We start from the raw sequence: 24,374 nt of genomic DNA on the forward strand, positions 1-24,374 counted from the left end.
AGCATTGTACATCTGTGATACGATGCTATGTGGTATGGGAGGCTGTTGGTTTTTCTTCTTTATGTAGAGAGATTTTTGTTCAGGTATGAGTTGGGTTGATGACTTGAGGTCTCTTCTAATGCTAAGGCTCTGGAATTATGGGATAAGAGATATACAAAAAGCTTAAATAATATTTGTCTATAAATCCTGGAGGCCTCGTTCTTTAGGGTTTCCTTAAGTCAATTGAATTTTTATTAAATTCACTTTGATGTTCCTCAAGGTTCCTAGCAGGAAGCTTCTTGTTTGGGAAATAGGCAGAATGGAAGTTCCTTGAGGGCAGGACTGACCCTTGTACTTAGTAGGTACTTAATGAATGTTTGTTGAATCATTGAAATGATAGCATTAGAGACAAACATTTGATTAACAAACATTTATTGAGCAGCTACTGTATGCTTTGAGCTATTTGTGGGGATGCAAGCATCAAATCACATTAACCTGTATATCATTATCTCTTATAGACTGGTGAAACCTAAGGAAAAAAAAAGGGAGAGCATCCTGTGTAGAGAGATCATTGACTTGAGAGTGAGAAATTTTGGATTTTACATCCAGTCTTGCTATTAGATCCAGCTACCTGTAAAGTCATACAGTTAACAAAATGTGTGACTTTAGGGAAATTGCTTCATTTCTGTAGTCTTCTGTTTCTCCACTTGTAAAATAAGGGAGATGGACTATTCCTTCTAGTTCTTCCATAAGGCATGGTCCCTACTCTCAGGGAATAGGGACTCATAGATCAGACCTATATTATGAAGGGTTTGAGAACCACCTCTATTTATTTTAATTTTTACTTAAAGTAGCAGATGAACTTAGTAATTGCCCATAGTAATGAGAATCCAGTTGACAAAAATTATCCTTTTTTTGAAAGTGTGGTATTTAACATGATAGCCAAAAGGTTAAAATATATCTTCCTTTATTTCCTAGGCGGTGGGAAGGTGGAGATCCTGGTGTATCTAATCAGAAGACACCAACCACCATCTTATTGACGCCAGAAAGGAAATTTCATAGCTTTGGCTATGCAGCCAGAGATTTTTACCATGATCTGGACCCAAATGAGGCCAAGCAGTGGCTTTACTTGGAAAAATTCAAGATGAAACTCCATACCACTGGTGTAAGTAATAATAGCTCTTCCATGCACTAGAATTAGTAATGTTAATGAAAGCAAAGAAGAGGAAGAGGGCCTATGGTTCTTCCAAACAGTAGTTCTTAACCATAATGAATCCAGTTTTCTAGAAGAGCAGCACAGAAGAAAAAAATGCTCACCTCCAATTTAATCTTCATTCACTTGAATTTCAAATACATGTATTACATAGAACAGAGGAAATTTATTGTGGGAGATGATGTTGGGTGGGTCATGTAAAAAAAGATGACAGGAAGTAGATTACACAACTAATTGCCTGGATTCCATAGGACAACAAATTGCAAATTAAAAGGCCCAAAACTCAGTGAGATGAGACAGTGGTCTGATTATTTGAACAGAAATAGAAAATGGTGAACACAGGGTTGTTAATTCTAATAATGAGTGAATTTGGACTGAGTAATGAGTGATGACAGACAGATGATCTCTAAACACCATTGAACACCTAAATCTGTGTTTGATCTTAAATAATATTCTTAGCGCTTTCAGGTATGTATGTCAAGGTGGTAAGAATTGTGGAAAGAAGTTGCATGAAGCAGTTGAAAGGATAAGTCATTTAATCTAATCCGGTTTCAGAGCCCTGAGTTGAATCCAGAATTGCTGCTTAACTATTTGTGTGACTTTGGATAAATCCCTTCAACTCTCTGAGCCTCAGTTTCTTCATTTTTAAAAGAGAGAATGAAACTAGCTAATTTTAAAGACCCCCTTCCTGCTTTTCCTAGAGTCCATGAAAAGCAGATTCTTTGGGTGTCAGGGAATTCAGTCAATGAGAGGACATCACCACCTCATTACCTCCCACTCCAACCAAAGTTGAGAATAGTGGTTCTAAAAACACAAAGACTCAAGTGAGCAGGAAACAAACTACTTTAGCTCAGCGTAGGGGGTGATGATATGATGCTGTCTGTACCTCGGGGGTATAATGTGTGACACTCTAGCCCACGTGGGATGCCAGTCGTTGAAGGTTCTTTCAAACATGAATGGCAAACATTAATTAGAAAGCTCAAATCAATCATGAATCCCCACTGATTTTATCAGCCATAACAGGTCCATTTGTTAAGTGGGATTTCTGCTTTCTTTTGTTTCTCTCCGCTCCTATCCTCCAAGGAATTTCACCATCATTTTTTAATGACCGTCGTCCACCCCCGTCATTTGATACAAAGCCTTTTACATTCCAACAAAGCTTCCTATGACTTAATAATGCTCCCTGTTGCTCTAGTGGTCTGGCAGGGAAAGTGATGCTACTTTTACCCCTGGGCTCTCAACAAATTACACAGCTTCAAGCCTTAAAATAACTGCTTTTTTCATTTCAGTTCCTGAATTCGTCCCTCGGTTTGAATGGGAATCTCATGTCCAAACAGAAGGCACACACTAGCATATTTGCATTATTAAGGATTATTGTTCTTCCTGTCCAGTCTCCACCCCTTACCCCCCGGGATTTTCCCAAGAGTGAATCAAGTTGTAATAAGTGTGAAGAATGCATGTGCATTCACATTTTAAAATGACATATAACTGGAAGGCATATAACTGTATCATGTAGATATTTTTTTTTGTGGTTGTTGTTAAAATGTTACTATTGCTGCCCTTCAAGATGTCATTTTTTTTTATTGCTTTCTTTGGTGGTCTTTCTCCAACTCCTCTTCCTACTCTTCCATCATGGACTTATGTCACAGAATTATGAATCTTAAAGTGACAAGGGGCCTCAAAGATCAGAGAATCCAACTCCAACTGGAAACATGAATCCTCTATAAATATGTTTTGTACCTGCAAAAATGAACATACAAATAATCAGAAGAGGCATGCCCAGATCAGCAAAAGCCACCAGAAAAAGGGGTCTATGAAAGGCCCCCAAGCCACAGTTTGAAGAATATCTGCTTTTTTGGGAAAATAATCAAGTTAATTATTAGAGTTTTGATCTACTCCCTCAAGGCAAGGTTGGGAGGGGGGAGAGGAAGAAAAAAAAAGAAAACATAGCCTGAATCCCTCATCTCATTTTCTTTAAATTTAGAGGTTTCTATAATGTAGAATAAATTTTGCAAGACCTAAAAGGCAGATATTTCCTTTATGTCATTCTTTCAATAATAGTACTTCTCTTTTTCTAGAATCTCACCATGGAGACAGATCTGACAGCAGCAAATGGGAAGAAAATCAAAGCACTTGAAATCTTTGCTTATGCCCTGCAGTACTTTAAGGAACAAGCATTGAAGGTAGGACTAACTGCTAGTTCAGTCTATCACAGTGTATTTGTCAGGAAAGTACATGCTGGCCTGAAATAAGTTAAAGATTAGAAGTAGCTGTGCTTGAGATTAATCATGTCATCTTTTGTAAGAATTCTATGCCAATTTAGAATGCTGAAATGCTCCAATCAGTTCTAAGTGTTTTCTCTGATGTTAAGATTAAGGGCTTTATCCATTGTGAATCACTTTGCTAATATTCCAAGGGGAATATTAGCTACTCTACCTATATCCTACCCCTCTACCTATTTCCTTTCCCTCCAAGGACCAATGGAAGTGATTGGTGCATGAATTTCAGATTCTTTGATGATTTATGCTAAAGGAGAGAATTATTTTGATATAGAAAGGAATGGTGGGAGGCTTGGAAACCAAGGAGATGAAAGAAGGGCAGGAGATAATGGAGAAGTATGCTTTAAATATTGCATTAATCCAAGAAACATTTGTGGGGTACCTACTATGCAAGACCCCATGCTAAGAGTTATGCAGGAATATAAAAATAAATCAGACATGTCCCTCCTTTAAGCAACTTATGGTCTAGTAGAGGAGTTAAGGCACACACACAAATAACAATAATCCAAAAAAAAGTATTTCATAAGGATTATATCATTCCTAATTAGGTTGATTATGGAAGACCTTGTGGATATTTGGACTGGTCTTTGAAGGATAGGTAGAATTTGAATAGAGACCATGTCTTATGCTGGGCAAAAGTATGGAGAAAGCTTATGGAATATTCAGAGAAACAGTCTAGTTTGTCTGGAAATCATATTAATCATAGAGTCATAGGACCTAGAGTTGGAAGTGGCAGAAAGGGATATCAGGGATCATCTAGCCTGTCATTTTAAAGTTAAGGAGATTTAAGCTCAGAGAAGTTAGTTGACCAACAAGAGGAAAGATTATGTTTGGCATGACTGAACATTTAGAAACAAGGGTATTCATTAGCTCACAGGATGATTGAACAGTAACTAACATAGGCTTGGGTCAGCATTTACAATGTTTGGATAGCATAAAGAAAATCAAAAAAATTGTTTTAAAAACAGAGAAAATAGAGGATTTATGTTTTCTTTGCAGAAAATTATAGCCCAAATTATGGCTGGCAATTTGATAATAAGTCTTATAATTGCTCAATCAAGATTTTTTTCCAAATTGCATAACATCTGAATGATCACAAAACACCAATAAAAGGCATTTCTAAACAGCTTTCTTTGAAACTTAAGAAAAAACTGTTCTTTACCTCCATAAACTCTTCCTGTTTAACTAGGGTTTTATATAGCACATAAGGTAATAACATTTTTCTTGGATCCAGTCCCAAAACATGTCACATGTTTCACCTGATTTCAAAACACAGAGCAGGCTTTAAAGAGGGAAAATTTTACGAAACAAAGAACTTAACTACAGCTGAATCATTGGCCCAATGCAGACATACCCAAAACGTTTTTTTAAAGGAAAGGAGTGGTAAGTGCCAAGCATTATAAGTAAATTAGTTTGGTGGGAGGGTGGATGAAGCACAAGACAGCTATTCAAACTAGTGGGTAATATGAGATACTTACTAGAAAAATAAATATTTGCCAGCTTGTTAATCATTTGAAATTTACTTTGTAGCGACTAGAAGCCGATTGCAAACTTGACTGAAGAGATAAGTTAATATGTGTTTGGGTTTAATGTTAGTATGTCTACATATGTGACAGCAAAACATGTCCAAAAATCATTGCAGCCATAGCTTTTGATGAAACTAGCCAGCATGATTTGTCCAACATGAAGATTTTTATCAAAATGGCAAATGCTTTTGGATCTCTGTAAATCATACAAAAGGATGGCCAGACTACCTTAATTATCTTAACCTTAATCTAAAGTTCAATTCAGTGGTACAAACATATACAAGGCACTTTGGTAAACTCTGGGGGATAAAAAGACAAAAATAAAATATTCTTGATGTCATAGAGCTTGCATTCTATTGGGGAAATACACAGGTAAGGAAGTACAAGATATATACAGATTAATACAAGGTCATTTCAAGAGGGAGAAAGTGCTATTAACATGGAGATCAGAAGAGACCTTATGTTGGGAGATGGCACCTGGGTCATGCTGTGAAGGTATCTAGAGAAGTCTATTTTTTTTGTTTGTAAATCTTCTTGGAATATTGTTGAATGGCATGAATTTTAACCTTGCTGAGTCCCATGCTGCCGAAAAAAAAAATTAAATCTCACCATCAGCCTTTGGTGCTGTTACTAATGCTAGGTTCAAGCTAGGCTGTGAAACAAGCACAATATGAGTCTGCATGGCAGGAAAACTCAGATTATAGTAGTCAAAAGAAAAATATCCTTGAGAAATAACTTTGGTTCATTTTTATATTACTGTTTCCTTTTGGTTTAGGAGCTGAGTGATCAGGCAGGCTCTGAGTTTGAAAATTCTGATGTCAGATGGGTCATTACAGTGCCTGCTATTTGGAAGCAGCCTGCCAAGCAGTTCATGAGACAGGCTGCCTACCAGGTAAGATAGTAGGGTAAGAAGAAGGAAGGGAGAAAGAGAAGTCAGATCCTGGAAATGGTGTCATTATAATCAGCGATTATAACATTTCCCTAGAGCAGTGACCTAAAACACAATATATCATCTCCTGACATCTTGAAGTCTTCAAAGACCATTGTACTAAATCATTTTTTATTAAGGAAAAAGGAAAATTGAATGTCTTCTGAGCTAACCAGCTACTTTCAGTGATGTGAGAAGGTTAAAAATTGGACCATCAGACACAACAGAAAAGAAATCATAGTCAAGTTTTTTTGTTGTGCGTGGCTATTTTTTATTTTCATTTTTATTTTTAGCAATATCAGTCATCTTGGTCATGTTTCACCATAGATGCTTTGGGAACAAAATTCTGAAATGAGAGTTTGAGAATTTCTATACCAGGCTGGTTAGATGGATTCCAGTTATGAATAAGACTGGTGAAACAGGAACATCTGGATGGTGAGACCTAAGGATAAGGACAAAAACAAAAGGGCAAAAGCAGTTTAAATAAGATTGATGTGGGAGATTATAATGCATCTAGCATAGGATTGTCAGTCAGTAAATGAACACTTATTAACACCTACTGTGTGCCAGGAATTGTGCTAAGTGTTGAGGATACACAGAAAAGTAAAAGACAGTCCCTGCAGTCAAGGAGCTCACACTTTAATTGGGGAGACAACTTGTAAACTTCTATCAGAAACAAAATATATACAGGATAAATTGGAAATAATCAACAGAGGGAAAACATTAGAAACAAGGGAGATCAGGAAAGCTTTCCGATACAGGATGGGATTTCAGCTGGGACTTGAAGGGATCCAGGAGGCATAAATGAGAAGGGAGAATATTACAGGTATTAACAATATTCTTTGTCATCATAATGTTATTAACATGGTGAGTTGAAGGTTAGGATTGAAAATGTCTGGTTTTAGGGGCAGCTAGGTGGCGCAGTGGATAGAGCACCGGCCCTGAAGTCAGGAGGACCTGAGTTCAAATCCGGCCTCAGACCAAACACTTGACACACTGACCAGCTATTTGACCCTGGGCAAGTCCCTTAACCCCGATTGCCTTAAAAAAAAAAAGAAAGAAATAAAATGTCTGGTTTTTAAAACACTCTTAAATTTTATTATTTAACTCAAGACTTTAGATTCTGGAAATTATTTGAATGAATTGCATTGCCCCCTCTTTATTAAATCCAGTCCTCTCATTGTCCTGGCCATTTGAGATCTAGAGCCCAGCGAAGCTTTCCTGTATGTGAAATAGTAGTAGTTGATGACCTGGGATAATCAGGAAATGACTCTCTGAGACAGTGGCAGTAGAAATCACAGGAAACAAAAGTCATCCTTCTGACTTTCGTTTTCCAGCTTATGAGGCAACTATAGACTTTAGCCAGTAAAAAATGTCATTTCCCATTTTTAGCCCTGATGAATTAGGCAAGAACAGATGGATAAGTGACTGTTTTTCCTACTAAGTTATCTCTGGACGATAGTCCTGGAAAAGTACATTCTCTCCTACAGAGAGGGCTTCAGAGGGTGTTCTGTGGGGTCTAGAGTGAACAGAAACAGGAAACCAAACACAATGGAAGCATCTGGAAGGAAACTGGTAGAGCCTCCCAGATGTGGTAGCCCTAGTGAGAATGCCATTACAGAAAGCAAAACAAACTGGTATCAAGGGTCCCTCTAAGGCTGTGGTTCTTAACCTTTTTTGTTATTTTGGACACCTTTGGCAGCCTGGTGAAGTCTATGGACCTCTTCTCAGAATGATGTTTTTAAATGTATAAAGTAAAATATATAGGATTCCAAGGGAAACCAATTGTATTGAAATACATTTATCAAAAAAAATTTTTCAAAATCAAAATCCCAGATTAAGAACTCCTGCTCTAAGCAATTTGCATCTATTATATGCAGGTGGGGAATAGTTTCTGAAGAACAAAATCAAATGTTATAGACAAATATAATAAATACTCCCTTGATTCAGAATGCTTCCTCAAGATGTCTTTTTTAGGCTGAATTCCAGGCAGTGTGACTTGATGCCAGTGTGCACAATAGAACCATAAGCAAGTGCCATTCAGTTATTTTGCTCTGTGGAGATGGGCAGATAATTAAATGTCTGTCTTGATTCAAGAATGGGAAAAAGCTCCATAAAAACTGTTTTATTTTTGTTTTTTTGTAGATTAGATTAGACTTACATCCCACCAATATGCCTTCTGGAAAAGTATATCGAGTGATATGAAAGTGAATGCCACTTCTTTATGAGCAAAATTAGTGTCTCTTTTCATTTATGATTGTACAAGAGCAGGTGAGATACTTAACTAAATGAGCAAAGACAGACCTGGACTCAGACCTTCCTGAGGGTGTGCAGCACCTCATGAATCAGTGACATATCTTGCATGCTATGCATGTGGATGAGATAGAAAGATAGAATGATAAGATGGTTAGATAGATTTGGAGCTGGTTGAATTACCAAACCCCAGAGAGTAGTCATCAATAGTTCAAGGTCACCTTAGAAGGACACCTCTGGTGAAATGCCCAAAGGATACGTGCCTGGCCCTGCATTGTTAAAAAAATTTTTAATAAATGACTTGGAAGAAGTCAGAGATGACTTGCTTGTCAGGTTTGCAAATGACACAAAATTGTGAGGGATTATTGCTAACAGTCTGAATGCCACAAGTTGTTGTTGTTCTTCATTCTTGAAGAGGACCAGTGACATTGGGAAGGTGATATCATGACTTACACGTAAATTGGATTTAAGTGAGGCAGGGCTGTGCAAAGTTACCAGCCTCACTCTCTCCTCTGGAGCCATCTGGGTCCAGTGGCAAGATATAGATCAGAAAGACTGGCAATGGCCCTGGATGCAGTGGGAGACCTTGGCCTTTTTAAGCTAAGGTCTTTCCCAGGTCTCAGTTTGTCTGAGGCAGCACCCATTCAGTGATTAAGGCTAGGTAAGAAATAAAGCAAAAGACAGCCTCTTTTACCTACTCAAAAAAAAAATCAGTCTGGGAGGCCTCTGCTGGTCATTATTTAGGCTTTTTTGGCTCAGAGTGAGTATAAATAACATCTGTTTCTGTTCTGGCCAGAAATCCTGAAGGTCTTCCTCTCCCAGATTGATTTTTTTTTTTTTGACTAGGTGAAAGAGATTGTCTTGACTTATTTCTTACCTAGACTTAATCACCGAATGGGTGCTGCCTCAGACAAACTGAGACCTGGGAAAGTCCTTAGCTTAAAAAAGCCAAGCTTTCCTGTCGCCCTATCCGTATCTTACCACTGGACCCAGATGGCTCAGGAGGAGAGAGTGAGGCTGGTGACTTTGCACAGCCCTGCCTCACTTAAATCCAATTCACTTGTAAGCCAAGACATCACTTTCCTGATGTCATTGGTCCTCTTTGAGAATGAAGGACAAACAACAATTTGTGAGTAGTAGTAGCTGTCCCACTGGGGACCTAACTGGCCAGTTCCAGTTGGGCAATTCTTGCTCCTTCCTTCCTTCCTTCCTCTGTCCACATGAGAAATTATGCACTCACGTGTGGGTGCTCTGCCCAAAGGAAAGTGGATTTCTTGAAATAGAGCTCTGGAAAAATCAGGCTCTGGTAAAACCCATTGGGATTCAAATGGAGCTACATGAGTATGCCTTAAATGCACATCACTCTGGCTCTCACTGATTGGCCTGTAATAAGTCCCAGCCCAAGCCTCTGTTGATCATTGGGTTTTGTTGGCTCAGAGTGAGTGTAAATAGCAATTAGTTCTGTTCTGGCCAGAAGCCCTGAGGGTCTTCCTTACCAAAAGTTAGTGACAGGCTTGAATGATGGTTTGATTTGAATAAGCTGAAATTTTAAAGTAATAAAGTACTATGCTTAGGTTCCAAGAATCAACTGCAGAAATCCAGAGAAATGGAAATGAGGTTTGGTATCAGTTAGCTCTGAAAAAGATCTGGGCTGTGAACTGCAAGCTCACTATTTGTACATATTATGATGTGGTAGCCAGTATAGGCAGAGCTGTCCCAGTCTGCATTAGAGACAGGGTCCAGAACAAGACAGATAATAGTACTGCTACATTCTGCCCTGGTCACACATAAATTGAGATCAGGAGTATAGTGTATCATTCTGGACATCATATTTTAGGAAAGGCCTAGGAAGGTTGGAGCATGGCCAGAAAATAGTGACCAGGAGGACAAGGGAACTGTTGAACATGCTATTTCAGCAGCAATTAAAGATGTGGGGATTATTAGCCTGGAGATCGAGGACATGTGGGATGGATGTGATTGATACATTAGAGAATTGAAAGGCTTACACATTAAAGACTCATTGGGTTTATTCTAAGAACAATTGGGTAGAAGCTGCAGAGAAGCAGATTTAGGCTTACGTAAGGAGAAAAAAAACTTCTGAAAATTAGAGCTATCAAAAAGTGGTATAAGCTGCCTTGGGAGGGACGAGTTTCCCTTCACTGGAGGTCTTCAAGCAAAAGCGAAAACCCATCGCTTGTTAGGTTGTAAAAGGGATTCTTGGTCAGGTACAGGCTGACCTTGCTGTCCGCTGAGCTTTTAGCTTGCGTGTTACTGTGAGCAGTTGGCTGTGAGAAGCTATTTCTGTACTGGCCAAATAAGCACTTCATTTTATAGGTAGCAAGTCCCTACTAGAACATTCTGCTTTGGAACAGATGATTCTTCCAGCCTGCAGCCTCTAAAGTATCACCTCTACCTGACTTCGATGCCAAAGAAATGTCCTTAAACTGAGTATGTGATTTGGAAATTGTTCATTTCTCCAGCCTTCTTCCATCACTTAAGGAAAATAATTTTTAAATGGATCTTATGTTTTAAACTTTAGAAATCATCTAGCCTAATTCCCTTACCTTACAGCTCAAGAAAAACCAGATACAGAGAGAAAAACAGCTCTCTCAATGTTAGAACACCCTCTGTGGCAGAGCTAGAATGTGGGTTCTTGGCTTAGCCATGTCTAGATCAAGTTAGATGGATTCAGTCTTTATCCACTGAAGAACCAGTTAGTCTTTGGAAAATCTCTGAGGTGAAGTGCCCATATATGAAATGAGTTAATTCTGCATCTGTTATGACCTAAAGACTCATCAGGATTCTCTAGCCCCTTCAAGAATACTTCTTAATTTCTATACTATAGTATATTTTATTGTAGTATAGGAAGCTAGAAGGAAAGAGAAAAACAAATCACCATTTAAGGCCATTAAAGACTTAAAACTGGGAGGCAGCTCCTATTATGCTAAGATGTTATCAAGACATATTTCCAGTTAAAAAAATAATTAACATTGTGACCTAAAATACTCTCTATGTGTGAGTCCAGTCAATTACAGAATGTGCAGACAGTCCCTAGCTGTTGGTCTCTTTTTCAATGAATGGCATTGTAGAGAATGGGGATTAGTGATTCCTCTTTGTACAGTGATCTCATCTACCATACAGACACGTTTTACATCAGCCTTCCTTTTTGAATTAGCTGCAGAGGAAAAAAAAAATTAACATACTGGGAGAACAGAATTTGTGCTAATGAAGTCCTTTTTCATAGCTCGAAGACATGCTAGCCTAACACTTAACCCCGGCTGGCTGGCCAGCTTTTGTTGTTTTTGTTTTGGTTTTTGTTTTTTTTTTCTCAGCCGTACACACCTTAACTGTCATTGATTTACTGGCAAATCTGTGGCAATTTGCAGGTCTCAGGAAAGTAGAGAAGAGAGTGGAGCTGTCTTTCTTTGCAGATATTCCCTTACCTTTCTTGGAATGTCATTTCTCCACCTACTTTACTCCTTCCCAAATTGGAACTCATGAATAGTAAAAAAAAAAAAAAAAGTTTTAAAAAAACTGCTAAGGTGTCACTTTTTGCTTCCCCGGATTTCTGAAGGAGTCAAACATGTGGTCTCACATTTTCTTTCTGTAGAGTCACTAGGTCATATCTGTGAGGTTCTTAGGTTCAGCAGAGAAAAAGCTAAGAATTTGCAGAGTGTCAGTGATTAAAAACAACAACAACAATAATAATGTCTAACATCAGCCTAAACTGACACTAGTTTGAATCAATAGACAACTGGATATTTATATGTCAGGTCTTAGGATACTGCTCAACAGATCTTATGGTCATTTTAAGGCCTTTGTGGAGCTGATGAAAATGTACCAGTATGTATCCTGAAGCAGTACACTTTTCCTCACATTGTGTTTTTTGTTGGAATGCTAATGGCATCTCCTTATTTTAGCTCCAATTGATGGTCTTTGTACTTCCTCCTTTTCTATGAGTATGTAGACAATGGAGAAAATACAACTTATGTTACTTACCTCATGTGGGATGCTGGGAGGAGGAAAGTACTTTGTGAAACTCAAAATACAACATAAATATGAGCAATGACTAGAGACAGGGAAGTATAGTTGAAAGAAGATGAAACCTGGGAGTAGCTAGGTGGAGCAGTGGATAGAGCACCGGCTCTGAAGGCAGGAGGACCTGAGTTCAAATTCGGCCTCAGACCAAACACTTAACACTTACTAGCTGTGTGACCCTGGGCAAGTCACTTAACCCCAATTGCCCTAATTAAAAAAAAAACATAAACCTGGAGTCCAGAATTCCAGGTATGAATCCCAACTCCAAAATCCCAGCTCAGGAACCATGGGCATGACACTTTATCTTAGAGGATTCAGTTTCCTCTAGATCACTGGGTCATGGTGAGGGAAGCACTTTGTAAAAGTCTGAAAGTGCCCTAGAAATGTGAATTGTTATCCTGAAGGCCCTATTCCCTCCCCACCACACCCCCCAAAAAACTATTTAATGATATGAAATTCCAAAAGAGTAAGGAAGAAAGTAAGGGGAAGAATCTAATTAAGAGTTAAATGGGGAAAGTTCCTTTCTTCTCTTTTTTCTTTTTTTTTTTCTTCTTTCTCTTCCTTTCTCCTCTAGTGCATTTTGAGATTTGGTAAGAACAGCTTGGATTCTCTGCTCAGATAGCAGTATTTCATTGTTCCTAGCGGGTAGAGAGCACTGGGCTTGGAGTCAGGAAGACCTGAGTTCAAATCCTGCCTCAGATACTTATTAGATATGCACATGTGACCCTGGGAAAATCATCCAACCTCTGTCTGTCTGTGTTTCTTCTAAGGTCCTTCCAGCTCTAAGTCTCTGATTACACAATCCCTCCACCTCAGACAACAAAGTGTCCTTTCTTACACTTCATTCAGTTTGCAAAACATTTCCCATGTAGTCCCATGCAGATGTTTCAACTGGCCAGAAAATGCAGTGATGGGACATACTTTGTTGTATTTTTTTTCTTGCCTGTTTGTGGTTCTTAAAAAGTTGACCTTCTTTCACATGTCAGGAACTAAGTAGCTGTTTCTGGCTGAGACAATCCCTGGCTGTTATGAATTTGTTACTGAAATTTGCCAATCTCTCCAAATGGAGGAAGGCATAGTTGGAGAAGGGACATACTGAGCAGAGACTTTTTAGGGTGTTGCTACAACCTTTTAAGGCAAGTGCTTCCTGGGGCCCTCCGCCCCCCCCCCCCCAATGTGATGTGTGAATTTTCGTGGCTGGCTTTAACTCAGCTCATTTTCATTTGTTTGTTTTACTTAGACTTCAGTGGGGAGAGAAGGAGGGAGATATTGCAGCCAATAGTTTGTGTCAATGATCATTCCATAGAGTTCCAACACAAATATTTCACCATATTTCGCCAATCAGAACTTAGAGTTCCTACTTATCATTTTGGTTAATATGTAAATCAAGACTTAGTTGAGCTCATTTGCAGCTGTTAGTTGGCCTGATGTTTTATTTTGTTTTGTTTTTCCCTCCAAAAGACCTATTTCCCAAATGGCTCCCGCCCCCCACATGTGGCTGTTGGTCTATGCAAATTGCACGTGATTTATTTTCATCCCACTCTATGACAGCATTCTGTATCTCACACTTAGGGCTGTCAAGTTGGGGTCTGACAGTTAACTATTACCATCCTTCTCTAGTACCTCTAATTTAACAAACAAATGAAGACAGAAAACTTGCTAGTGAGGAGTCACTCTGCAAGCACATTTTGCCTCAATTTGTTTTTATCTTGTTTCTCCCAGAAACATCGGATGTCATGCTCTTTGATAGATTTGTCATTCTAGGATGTTCCGGTCACAAGGGTAATCCATATTCTTTTATGCTGAGCTTAGTATCCCTTAATCATCTATTTTCAAAGAGGAAGGGAATACTGAGGGGGTCTTTTAATAGCACAAGAGGGAATAATAAGAATCATAGTTTATGCATCAGAGATGGTGGCCTACTGACTGCTGGCTTGGAGCAGTCCAGAATAATAAACAAAACATGACATACTGATGAGAAGAGAAAACTGCATGACTGCCTAAAGCATAGAAGGGTAGATCATACATCCTAAGTCTAGAGCTGGAAGGGGGAGCGTGTGAGAGAAAGGAATAAGCGTTTATTAAGTACCTACTATATTCCAGTCAGGGGCAGCTGGGTGGCACAGTGCATAGAATGTTGAGCCTGGAATAAGGAATAACTCATTTTCTTGAGTTCAAATCTGGCCTCAGACACTTACTAGCTGTGTGATCCTGGGCAAGTCATTTGACCCTGTTTGCCTCAGTTTCCTCATCTGTAAAATGAGCTGGAGAAGGAAATAGCAAACCACTCCCGTATCTTTGCCAAGGAAATTCCAAATGGTGTCACACAGAGTGAACAACAACTAAAAAACAACAACAACAACAAATACTTTAGGCGCAGTGCTAAGGGCTTTACAAATATATCATTTGATCCTCACAACAACCTTGTGAATTAGTTGCTATTTACAGTTGAGGAAAATGAGGTAGTCAGAGGTTAAGTGATTTGCTTAAGGCTGAGGTTAAGTGATTTGCTTAAGGCTACACAATTAGTAAGTGTTTGAGGCTGAATTTGAACTCATGTTTTCCCGAGTTCAGGCCCAGAGCTCTAACCACTTTACCATCTGGCTGCTTCAGAGAACAACTAGTTCATTCCCCTCCTCCCTTCCTTCACCCCTCCAGCTTAATTTTACACATAAGAAACCTGAGGCCCATGGAAATTAAGTGACTTGCCCAGGGTCGCTTAGGTTACAAGTGACTTTCAAACCAGCAGTGAAACCCAGAACCTCTCATTCCACTAGCAGGTTACTTTCTAGTACAGAGCTCTTACACTAAGAGTGTGATTTATGTTAATTATGGGGGGAGCAGAAGAAGAGAGCTGCTTTTTCTGCCGACTCTCTGCTTTCTAAAAGGGAATCCAGGTGATGGATGTTCACATCTGGTTATCTAGATTAATGTAAAGTCTGTATTTGTAAAGTAATTAAAAATTCTTTTCTTACCCACCTGCTACTATGATCTTTTTTTTTTTAAAAGTAACTTTTCTTCTATTTTTCTTTTTTAAATTAACAAGCATTTTTTCCCCTCCACCTCCCTTCCTGCAGTTTCAGAAAGAAAGAAGGAAAAAAACCTTTGTAAAATATAAACATAGTCAAGACCTGCATTGGTCTTGTCTGAAAATGTTCATGTTATTCTGTATCCTGAGTGTATCACCTGTTTGTTAAGAGCTGGTGCTACTATAACCTTTCAGAAACGCTTTTTTGATTGTGTTAGTTCAGTAGTTAATAAACATACATTAAGTGCCTGCTGAATGTCAGGCACTGTGCTAAGCACTTAATAAATGGGATCAAGCCAATAAAGAGAACCTTGAACTTGGAGTTATACCAGATTATGGATTTAGAGCTAGTCCAAAATTTTCATTTTATAAAAGAGAAAACTGTCCTAAAGAGATGACTTTGCCCAAAGGCACAAAAGTAATAAATAGCATGGGATTCAAAGACTGGCCCTGGAACTCTAAATCTAGACTGTTTCTACCCGCCACACCATGCTGCCCTTCTGCAGGTCCTGGTGAAGGAGGGGGAAGGAGGAAGGAGGAAGGTGAAGGATAAGGCCAGATTAGTGATCATCTTGACCTTCAAAGTGAAGAACTTTATCACTTTTAATAGTGTCTCAGAGAGAATTCATGTTAGGTTTAACTCTTCTCCCCAGCCTTGGTCACAAAGATATTTTCCAGCTTCATCACCTCTTTCTCAATATCCCACTGCTACCATTGTCAATTTATTAAATATCTGCCATGTGCTTCTAGGCCCTGTCTTATTTATACTCCTTGTCTGGATAATAGTGACACTATTTTTGTTTATTTTGTTTATTTTAACTGTTTCAGTGTCTTGTGTACTTCTGGATCACAGTTAATGTATATGAGGATGTAGGAGATTTTTTGTCTTTGTAGGAGGTAAGAGTCAAACCATTTAGGCTGGAATAAAATGTTGAGTGGGCAGCTAGGTGGCATAGAGCACTGGGCTTGAAATCAGGAAGAGTCATCTTCCTGAGTTCAAATCTGGCCCCAGGCACTTCCTTCCCAGCTGTGTAACCCTGAGCAAGTCACTTAACCTTGTTTGCCTCAGTTTCCTCATCTGTAAAATGAGCCAGAGCTGGAGTGACAAAACACTTCACTCTGTTTGCCAAGAAAACCCCAAAAGGGGTCACAGTCAGGCATGACTAAAATGACTCAACAACAACAAAATATTGAGCGTAAAGGAAGGCACAACCCTGATGCTGTTATCCCTAGGTATCTAAGGCAGACTGATAAATCTCAATATATAAAAATCTAGATATTTTTTCCTTCTTTAACTCTGTGATTTTGAATTTTGTGCTCTTTAACTCAAGGTTTAACTCGAAATACCCTACGAATATTCAGTGATCATGGAGACATCACTTTCCTGGCATGAAAATCTTTGTCCTAAAATAAATGAGACATCCAGATAGAAGCAGTTATCCAAATTTCAGCGCCCTGGGATACCTGAAGTTGTTATGAAGAACTGTCATTTAAATGATGGAAAGGTTGGGATATAAGAGGGGAGGTTTCATGAATAGGTCTTCTGTAATCTTAAGAAGAGATAGCTAAAATATAAGAAGGATTGTGTTACAAGGGGCCTAGTTCCCATCTCTATTGAAGAGAACTGTACAAGAAGAGAGAGGCTCTAATTGTAATGTAGTAACTGTGCTACAGTTAGAAAATAAATAGGGGCAGAGGGTGAAAACCGTAGTCTCTCTGCTTGATATGAGTCTCATGGAGTTTCTGTACCTTTGGTGGGTCCTCAGTTTTGTGGGAGCAGCTAAGTGGCTCAGTGGATAGCGTGCTGGGCCTGGAGTCAGGAAAACCTGAGTTCAAATTCATCCTCAGGAACTTGCTAGCTGCATGACTTTGGGCAAGTCACTCAACCTCCTATTTGCCTTAATGTAGTAGAGAAAGAAATGGCAAAACACTCCAGTATCTTTGCCAAGAAAACCACATGGATAGTATTGGCATGCCATGGTCTACAGGGTCAGGAAGAGTCAGATATATCTGAATGACTTAACAACAGCACCAGCTTTTCTGAACAGGGTTCAGAAATTATGTTTTATTAGTTCACTCAGGGATAATCAGGTGTTGGAGAACCAATTCACATTAATGAACAAACTCCAAAGAGACTGGTTTATAAACCAGAATGTCTAGTTTATAATTAGTTTATAATGCATGATATACCTGACAAAATAACTAGTCTTGGTCGTTTTTACATAGTGAGCTGTCTGTGTAGCTAAGCAAATTATGGATTAGAAAATTGCTTATTGATCATAGAATTAGTGCAAATGGAGTTAGATGTACCTAGGGAATGTTTCCATCAACCAAAACTGTCATGATGAATTTTTATTTTCCATTTTAGGATTTTTTTCCCCTATACAACTGGTACTGGGCATTAAAATGAGCACACCCTCTCTCTGGGTGCACAGAGGTGACATAGGCAAATTCTGACTCTGTGCCTCTGTTTTCTAGACTGTAGAATCCTTCTATCCTTCTATCATGATAATAGTATCTTATAATCATAATTGTGAGGATTTCAGCTTATCATGTACTCATTACTTACATACTAGTGTGCTTGGTGATATTTGGAACATGCCATGTCTCAACATATCTCTTTGGGGTAGCTTAGTGGTGCAGTAGATAGAGCACCGAGCCTATAGTCAGGAAGACCTGAGTTCAGATGTGGCCTCAGACGCTTACTTGCTGTGTGACTTGAGTAAATTTACTTAAACCCTATTTGCCTTAGTTACTTAACTGTAAAATGGGGGCATGCTGGAGAAGGAAATGGGAAACCACCCCAGGATTTTTGCCAAGAAAACCCCATGGATGAAAATCACATAGAAACCTGACTGAACAACAACACCGTTTCAACAGCAACCTGTAAACAAATCACCTCTCTGATTGTGTTACTCCTGCAAGTGGTCAATCACACAACTTTGAGAATGTTTCTGAAAGTGATTCCATGTAGAATGTTGATACTTTTTTGGACTTTGTCCCTGAATTCTCTAAGTACACCATATTTTAGGCCTTCATTGACAAGAAAATATAGGTTGAATAGGAAATAGAACTTTCTGATTCAAAAAAACTTTGCAAATAGACCCTGGAACTTTCTACTGAGACGTAAAATAAAATTTTTAAAGAGATACTAGTTTAACTTGAATTTCTATTGCAAATAAAAGCAAAAGGATGGACCAGATGCGTTTCCACACAATAAACACAAATACGTATAACAGACATGAACAGTTTACATCTGTAACTCTAGGCATTCTTTCTTGTGGGGCAGCAGGAGTATTTTTATGTAAAGTGACTTCCCGGTGCCTTTCTCTTTGATTTCCATTTATGCAGGACTCTTATTAAAAATTTGAACTCACATGAAGGAAAAAATAGAATTAAATATCTCCTTTTGAGCTTCAAATAGTTTATAGGATTTTTCCTTCCATTTGTGGTCTATGAAAAGAAGTCATTAAACTTCACTTGCCTAATACAAAACTTGATCATTCTGGGCTCCTTTTCTCAGAAGTTGGAATGGCATGAATGGGAGCAGTCTGGGATGATGTCAACAGTGAAAACAAACAAATGACTGGCCCAATCCATTTTTCTACTCACCAACAGGCTTTCAACTAAGTTAATTCTGGTGACAGCATCAATTAGAAAGCTTTGGTCTATGTTTGGGTATTCACAGGGGAGGGAGGGAGGGAGCCAGAGAGAGACAGACAGACAGACAGAGACAGAGAAGAGAGGGAAAGACAGACAGAGAAAGAGAGGGAGGGAGAGAGAGACACAGAGGGGGACAGAGAGGGAGGAGAGAGAGGTTTTAAGAACTGGCAGATGACTCTTAATAATTATTACAAAGTGGAAGGCAGAAGGTTCTTAGTCCAAGTGCTGAAGGGAACAGAATATGAAAAGGAAATTATTGCTTGACTATGTGATCAAGGAGGAAAAAAAAATCTTTAATTAAAACTACCTCTGCTCAAACAAGGTAATATGAACTGTTCTCTTTAAGCCTAGGGTTGTTGTGAGGATCAGATGAAAGTAATATTTGTAAAGAACTTGGCACAATGCGTGGTACACAATATATAAATGCTTGTTCCATCCAGCCATTCTCCATAAGGGTCTTCAAATAATTGTGATATTTCATATGTGCTTCTCCTCCATGGAGCTCATGTTCACATCTCACTTACTGGCATAGAAAGGTCAAATACTCTCTTCCATTGAAGCTCTGGGGATGACAGGTCCATTAAAATTTGTGAATTAAAAAAAATCCCCAAGATTCAGTTGATAACCCCCCCCAGATCCTTTTTTTTCCAAGGCAATATTAAAGACAAAGAAGATTCCGGAGTCACAAAAGAATGCAGATTGTGCCCTCAGAATTTGGTGGAAATTAATGCTCTACCTTTGGTTCCCTGCTGTGCTACTTAGTGTCTAGATTACTTTGGGCAAGTTTATTAACCTCCCTGGGCCTCAGTTTCTCCATATCCTATAGGCAGCTAGGTGGTACAGTGGATAGAGTACCAGACCTGGGGTCACATACAACCTGAGTTTAGATCCTGACTCATACAGTTATTAGCTGTGTGACCCTGGGCAAATCACTTAATTTCTGCCTCAGCTTTCTCAACTATAAAATGGGGATGATAATAATACTAGCATATACTTCCTAGGGTTGTGAAGATAAAATAAAATAATATTTTTAAAGTACTTTATAAACCTTAAACTGCTACATAAGTGCTAGCTATTTATTATTATCCATAAGCTTAGGAAATTGGACTTTATCATCTCTAAGGCTCTTGCTGCTATAAAGCTGTGGTTCTATATGTTTTTAAAAAATCATTAAAGTACAAAAGTTATTTATCTATTTGTGGACTCCATCTGCATTTACATTTATGAATTCCATTCTTGCCCCACTTGGGACTCTTTAAATTCATAGATTAAAAGAACACAAGGGTGTCCTGCACAAAATCTGTTGTGCTCCCTATTTCAATGCCAAAGAACAAAAAAGAAGAAACAGGAGGTATATGTAGCACGTGTCCATCCAGTGTTCTTCCAGTACAACCTGACACGTTAGAGTGCCTGGCCCAGGACCCTGCTTCAGTGTCACCAGAATCCTGAATCCACACTGTGAAGGCTTTCTGAGGAATTTCCAAAGAAACCAGCTTGGGGAAAAAGCATGCAGTACACCCCCTCTCCCCTGAAGTCAGTGTCAATCCCAAAGATAGGCAATGGAGTTGGTTTCCACAGACTCCTTAAATGACTCTTTTTTTCCAGGCAGGGATGGCCACCCCGGAAAACCCAGAACAGCTGATAATTGCCCTGGAGCCCGAAGCAGCCTCCATCTACTGCAGGAAACTTCGCCTCCACCAGATGATCGACCTGAGCAGCAAAGCAGCTGTCAATGGTTACACCTCCAGTGACACTGTAGGAGCTGGGTTTGCACAGGGTACCTCTCTCTCTGTCTCTTCCTCTCCCTCTCTCTCTCTCCTCTGGTGCTCTCTCCCTTTCTCTCTCTGACTTTCTCTGCCTTTGTTTATTTTTACTTGTTAATCCATCAAGGGCTCCTTGAAACCAAGATATTCCATTAGAAGAAGGAGTAGTTTCCCAAGAGGTCAACTTGGATGTGCTTTGATCCTTTTTGTTTCTCCCCCATTCAGACCCTTGGAGGGACCAAATGAGCCAAGAAAAGGCTCGTTTTCAGCATCTTTCAAAATGTTTCTTATGAGAACAGACAAATAGGAAGGAATGTTCCCTGGATACTACTTCAGAGTGCCATGAGAGTTCAAAGCTATATATTACACTTGACTGTTAATCCTGTCTATTAACTGATTCATAATCTAATATAACTTGCCTGTTTCAAATTCATCTATTAGGACTATTTACTTATATCTGACTCACTCACTGGAACTGTTTCATGTATTATTAGCCCATTACATGCATTATTGGAAAATGTAGTTAAACTGGGAGGAAAAACCCAACCCAACAAGTTTTCTTTCCATTTTTTTCCCAGTAGAATAGAAAGGTGTACAGTTAGGGGAAATGTAGAACCGTGTTTGAGATGAACCATTCCTTGTTAATAGTTCCCTGCATTCATGTCCATCAGAGGCTTGTTTTGTGTCCCTAAAGCTTCTTTCCCCTTCATCAAGGGTTCTTGGGGACTACAGAGCTTGATGAGGTTTCCTTCCTCTTTGGTCTTTTTCCCAAGAATAGTCAATGTAGATAGGAGAATTATTTTAAAGAGTTTCAGGGGAATGAATGACTGTCTACACAAAGTTAAATTTTCAAATAAAAATGTAGAGTGAGTGAGGAAATGCACTGAGCCCATCTCAGAAGTCCCCCTCATGTATCAGACAGAATTAAGCCTGTGCTAAAAGCTATTACAATTCCGTCCCAGGCTGCATTCAGAAAGGCCAGGGTTCTGAAGAAAGGAGAGAAGTTAGAGCTGATTGTTTGTGAATAGTTTCCACATACAACCTCTGGGCCTTACTTCCTTGGCTGACCATGCTCCACTGAGTCTCCCTAAGGACTTTGGATTTTGTTTCAAGCAAAAAAATTTCTGGTGGAAAATTAAGTGGCAGCCTTTCTTTGCACCTGCTTTCCTTTGGCTAGGCTAGCCAAAAGTAATCTCTTCTAGAGTATTTCCATTCCTTTTCAGAGAGGTAGCTGAGCCTGTCCTACCTCCATCTTCATTTTCTATCAGACATCTAACATTATTTAAAAAAAAAAGTCAGAACACATACAAGTGCATTTATTTTTTAAATATCTATAACAATTTTTTCCATTGCAAACATCAAGTTTTGACTGTATGATCTGGACTTTTAACAACACACGTATAAGTATCTTGAGATATATATAATTTTGAAACATAAGTTAGCCAGAATTCATCAAGAAAAGTATCTGATTAGGTGAGAGATCCTGGTGTAGAGTTTAGTAATGAAAGGACAGGGCACCCTTAAATGCTAAGAAGCATGCCAGAAACCTCTTTCTTTAAATATGAGGAGAAATGAATACATTTTTAGGCAAACTGTACTGAATAGTCAAAATAACATGCATGAACAGCCTAGATATTCCTGATAGCACATTAAAAAAAATTTTTTTAAAGAAAACTCTAAAAAAAAAAAGGAAATAACACTGCTGATTTATTAAATAGTCATTTTAGCAAATTCTTCTCCAGCATAAATTCATTCTGTCTCAAGGTAATTTTGATGCAGTGTTTCTGAAAATAAATCCACAAAGTAACAGAAAATGTATGCTTTGAAAGCTCTATTTTCTGTTTATTTTTCACTATCATTTTGTACTTATTGTGTTCTGTTCCTATGTCTAGTGGTATGTTAAATTTTGGAATAACCACATTTATTCAAAGCATCTTTTCATGGAAATCATCTTCAGACAAGAGGCCTTCATGGCCCAGTAAGTGACTAGAGTTTTAAGAGGCATTTTTTATAGCGTTTATTTTCACATAGTAATATTTTCCCCAGAAGTCATATTGCCTTATTTCACACCAGCACTTTAGTGTAAACATGTAAACAGAGATTAAGATGACCTGAAACTCAAGGATCCACTTGTGTATGTTGCTGTTTACAATGATCCTATTAAAACCAAGCTTATTGGAATCTCAATTTCCTCATTTGTAAAATGAATCAGTTGGACTTTATGATCTTTCAGGTTCTTTTCAGCTCTAAATCTGAGATTCTATAAATACAAATTAGCCTTAGATATTGCAGTAGATAGCACAGTGGATAGAGTGCAGGGCCTGGAGTCAGGAACACTCATCTTCCTAAGTTCAAATCTGACTTCAGACACTAGTTGTATGACGCTGGGCAAGTCACATTGCCCTGTTTACCTCTGTTTCCTCATCTGTAAAATGAACTGGAGCAGGAAATGGCAAATCACTCCAGTATCTTTGCCAAGAAAACCCCAAATTGGGTTACGAAGAGTCAGACACAACTAAAAATGACAGAACGAAAACAATTACAGTAGATAATATCTTTCTAATTGTATTAAAACTTAAATGCAAAGTTAAGCTTGATTCCAAGGTAGTGTGGTATAGCAAAAGAGCACTGGATAGGTAATCAGGATGCCTGGGTCCTGTTCTGGGCCCTATCACTAACCAACTGTATGGCCATTGACAAATCACAAATTCTCTATCTAGTTCCATCTATAAGGTGGAGAACATAATATTTGCCCTAATAGTAGAGAAGGAAGTACTTCTATGAAAATATAAGGAGTTATTATAGTTCATAACCCAATAGCTGAACTAATATTGAACTTTGAGCCTTTCCCTTGAATTTTCATTGAAAATCAAAACCTGTCTGGTGAGGCATCAAATGTGCCACCTAGTGGTTAAAGGGAGTATGCATTGGCTTCATCACTTTTGGCAATATGGCCAGGAGACAATGTGGCACTTTATTTCATTCCAGAACTAGACTTGGAAAACCCATCCCTTATTACTTCCACCAGACATAACCCCTTGAGGTGAAGTTACCTAATTGAGGGCACAGCAGGGCTGGTTCACAGACAGTGTTATCTTGGATTTACTCAGTACAACAATGCCAGGAAAATAGCCATTTTTCAATGTCTCAAAAAAAGCCAAACAAACAAACATGCAGAAGGAAATTCCCATAAACCCTTTAACAAGGATGAAGGCTTTAATTACAAGCTGGATGAATGGCATAAGACTGAAGGGAATGAGGATTTTATCTAAAAGGAACTGGTTTTATAATTCTCTTGTATTTATTTAGCAATTTTGATCAAACATTTACTTAAAATGCTACATCTCTAAACTTTCTTATATGACTAGTCTGTACTTAGTATAGAGAACTCTATTAGCTTTTTCATGCCTTCTCATACTTAGTCATTTTCTTTCTATTGACAACTAGCTAAGGAACACATACGTCGTAATCGGCAGAGTCGGACCTTTTTGGTGGAAAATGTCATAGGAGAGATCTGGTCTGAATTGGAGGAAGGTAGAGTCCTTGAATGTCCTTTACTCTTACTGGTTTGTTACTCTTGGCAAAAATGCATTCCCATGACTTTATTTTGCATTTATAGAAAAAAAATCAAAATAAATTGAGATTATAGACTGCCCTTTTTGGGGAGGTGAGGGAGGAGGATAAGACTGCATGCTATAAAAACA

The 24,374-nt window shown here is 38.6% G+C and overlaps 1 protein-coding gene across 3 annotated transcripts in view; it reads left to right on the forward strand.

The window, feature by feature from the left end:
• Positions 1 to 24,374, forward strand: part of HSPA12A (heat shock protein family A (Hsp70) member 12A) — a 98,531-nt gene that overhangs the window by 63,654 nt on the left and 10,503 nt on the right. For 2 of the 3 annotated variants that reach the window (XM_027852177.1, XM_027852178.1), the window contains exons 4-8: positions 958 to 1,144; positions 3,271 to 3,375; positions 5,773 to 5,889; positions 20,513 to 20,684; positions 24,118 to 24,204. In XM_027852177.1, the coding sequence (XP_027707978.1) occupies positions 958 to 1,144; positions 3,271 to 3,375; positions 5,773 to 5,889; positions 20,513 to 20,684; positions 24,118 to 24,204 (668 nt within the window). The remainder of the gene's footprint in view (positions 1 to 957; positions 1,145 to 3,270; positions 3,376 to 5,772; positions 5,890 to 20,512; positions 20,685 to 24,117; positions 24,205 to 24,374) is intronic. The other variant, XM_027852179.1, reaches the window with a different exon arrangement.

This window comes from Vombatus ursinus, unplaced genomic scaffold (genome assembly GCF_900497805.2).
Source record: "Vombatus ursinus unplaced genomic scaffold, bare-nosed wombat genome assembly UNPS02009205.1, whole genome shotgun sequence".
NCBI classification, from domain to species: Eukaryota; Metazoa; Chordata; class Mammalia; order Diprotodontia; family Vombatidae; genus Vombatus; species Vombatus ursinus.